The sequence below is a fragment of the Oxyura jamaicensis genome (genome assembly GCF_011077185.1).
Source record: "Oxyura jamaicensis isolate SHBP4307 breed ruddy duck chromosome 33 unlocalized genomic scaffold, BPBGC_Ojam_1.0 oxy33_random_OJ69300, whole genome shotgun sequence".
In the NCBI taxonomy this organism is placed as follows: Eukaryota; Metazoa; Chordata; class Aves; order Anseriformes; family Anatidae; genus Oxyura; species Oxyura jamaicensis.
Genome location: NW_023305027.1, coordinates 1 through 1,905, shown reverse-complemented (window position 1 = coordinate 1,905; position 1,905 = coordinate 1). Strand labels below are relative to the sequence as shown.

General features: G+C 73.1%; 1 protein-coding gene across 3 annotated transcripts; it reads right to left on the bottom strand.

The window, feature by feature from the left end:
• Window positions 1–16: 16 nt before the first annotated feature.
• Window positions 17–1,779, bottom strand: LOC118158595 (lens fiber major intrinsic protein-like). 3 transcript variants are annotated; one of them, XM_035313264.1, is made up of 3 exons: window positions 892–1,779; window positions 731–811; window positions 17–241 (listed from the first exon to the last, which is right to left on the bottom strand). In XM_035313264.1, exons 1-3 carry the CDS (start codon window positions 1,624–1,626, stop codon window positions 29–31), a joined length of 1,029 nt encoding a protein of 342 aa, XP_035169155.1. In that variant the 5' UTR covers window positions 1,627–1,779; the 3' UTR covers window positions 17–28. The 3 variants fall into 3 exon arrangements, with proteins under 3 accessions (XP_035169155.1, XP_035169156.1, XP_035169153.1); XM_035313265.1 differs by lacking the exon at window positions 17–241 and having other exon boundaries at window positions 413–811; window positions 892–1,044; window positions 1,120–1,779; XM_035313262.1 differs by lacking the exon at window positions 17–241 and having other exon boundaries at window positions 413–811.
• Window positions 1,780–1,905: the final 126 nt, after the last annotated feature.

Sequence of the window (1,905 nt, the reverse complement as noted above, 5' to 3'; positions counted from 1 at the left end):
GGGCACCTCGTCCCCGTGCTGCAGGGGCTCAGGCTGCGTCCTGGCCCTGCTCGGCTGGGGGGGCGGCCCTGGGGGGGGCAGTGGGGGGCGAGGAGGGGGACGGGCTGGTGGCCTCCACCAGCGCCGCGTCCCGGCAGCCCAGGCAGGCGCCCAGCTTCTCCCGCGAGGCACCGGGGGCGAAGACGAACTCGTAGGAGAAGCCGGCCAGCACCGCACCCAGCACCGGCCCCAGCCAGTACACCTGGGGGGGCCGGGTCAGGGGGCGCCCGAGGGTGGGGGACGTGCTCAGGGGCTGCCGGGGGGATGTGGGGGTCTGGGGGTGTCCCAGGAAGGGGGAACGTGGCAGCAGGGGTACCCTAACGGTGCCAGGGGATGCTGGGGCACAGCCCTAGGGATGGGGGCGATGGGGCGGGGGGGGCACACTGGTGACAGAGGCTGACTGGAGGGACCTGCACTAGGGGTGAGGGCCCGGGGGGGGGGGTCCCACGTTTGGGATGGGGACACCAGGAGGGCCCTACCCCAAGGCTGGGGACGGGGGGACCTGGTCCTGTGCTGGCGGCACCAGGAGGACCCAATCTGGGGGTGCAGCTGAGGGTGAGAAGAGCTCCCTGTCCTGGGGGAACGATGGGACGGGGGAGTTCCGCGATGCCGCCAGGGGCCCCTGTCCCCACAGCAGGGTCTTGAGGAAGGGGGGAAGGGGACACGACACCTGGGGGTGCCACCGACTCACCCAGTGGTCGTCCCAGATGCCGGTGACGATGGCGGGCCCCAGCGAGCGGGCTGGGTTCATGCTGCCCCCTGAGAACGGCCCCTGCGGGCAGGGGGTCAGGGCTGGGCGGGGGGCCAGGAGCCCCAGGGCCGGGGTGGGGGCACACGGGGGGGGGTCCTTACCGCAGCCAGGGCGCCGGCAGCCACAGCGCTGCCCAGGGCCAGCCCGGTGGGGCCGGATGCCCGGTCAGCGGTGGCGAAGGCGGCGAGCGCCAGCTGGAAGGTGGCGAAGGTCTCCCAGCCCCACGCCTGCCCCGCTGTCCCTGCCGCGCTCACCTGTGGCCACAGCACGGCCTCAGCGCCTGCCGGCACCGGGCCGGGGACAGGCATGGGGCCGGGGGCCGCTCTCACCCTGGTGACCAGGCTGGCATCGTCCGGCAGCGCCGAGCGCGCGGCGGCGGAGGCCAGCACGGCCCCGGTGCACTGGGCCAGGAGCGCGGCGGCCCCGCGCAGGGCGCTCAGTTTGCGGGTGCAGAGCAGCGCCAGCGTCAGCGCCGGGTTGGCCTGGGGCGCCCCGAGGGTGCAGGCCAGCGCCGCGGCCACCAAGCCCCCCGCCAGCGCCGGTGGCAGGGGGCCGGGGGCCGCTGAGGCGCCCAGCACCACCCCCACGAAGATGAGCGTCGCCGTCGCCTCCGCCAGCACGGCCCGCCAGAAGCAGCCGCTGCGCAGCTCCTGGGGGTGCAGGGCACCGGGGTGCCATGGAGAGGGGTGCGAGGTGACGGGGCGCCATGGTGATGGGGGACGTTGGTGACAGGGGACGTTGGTGACAGGGTGCCATGGTGACGGGGTGCCATGGTGACAGGGGACCTTGGTGATGGGGTGCCATGGTGACGGGGGACGTTGGTGACAGGGTGCCATGGTGACAGGGGACGTTGGTGACAGGGTGCCATGGTGACGGGGCGCCTTAGCAACATGGTACCGAAGTGATGGGGTGCCATGGTGATGGGGGGCCTTGGTGACTGGTTGCCATGGCGATGGGGGGACCTTAGTGATGGGGTGCCATGGCAACGGGACGCCTCAGCACCCGGGAGCCGTGGTGACGGGGGTCCTTGGCAATAAGGCCATAATTGGTAACTGGGTCGCCATGGCAACTGTGGGGGTGCTGAGGTGGGGTCAGGGCCATGGCTGGGGGCACAC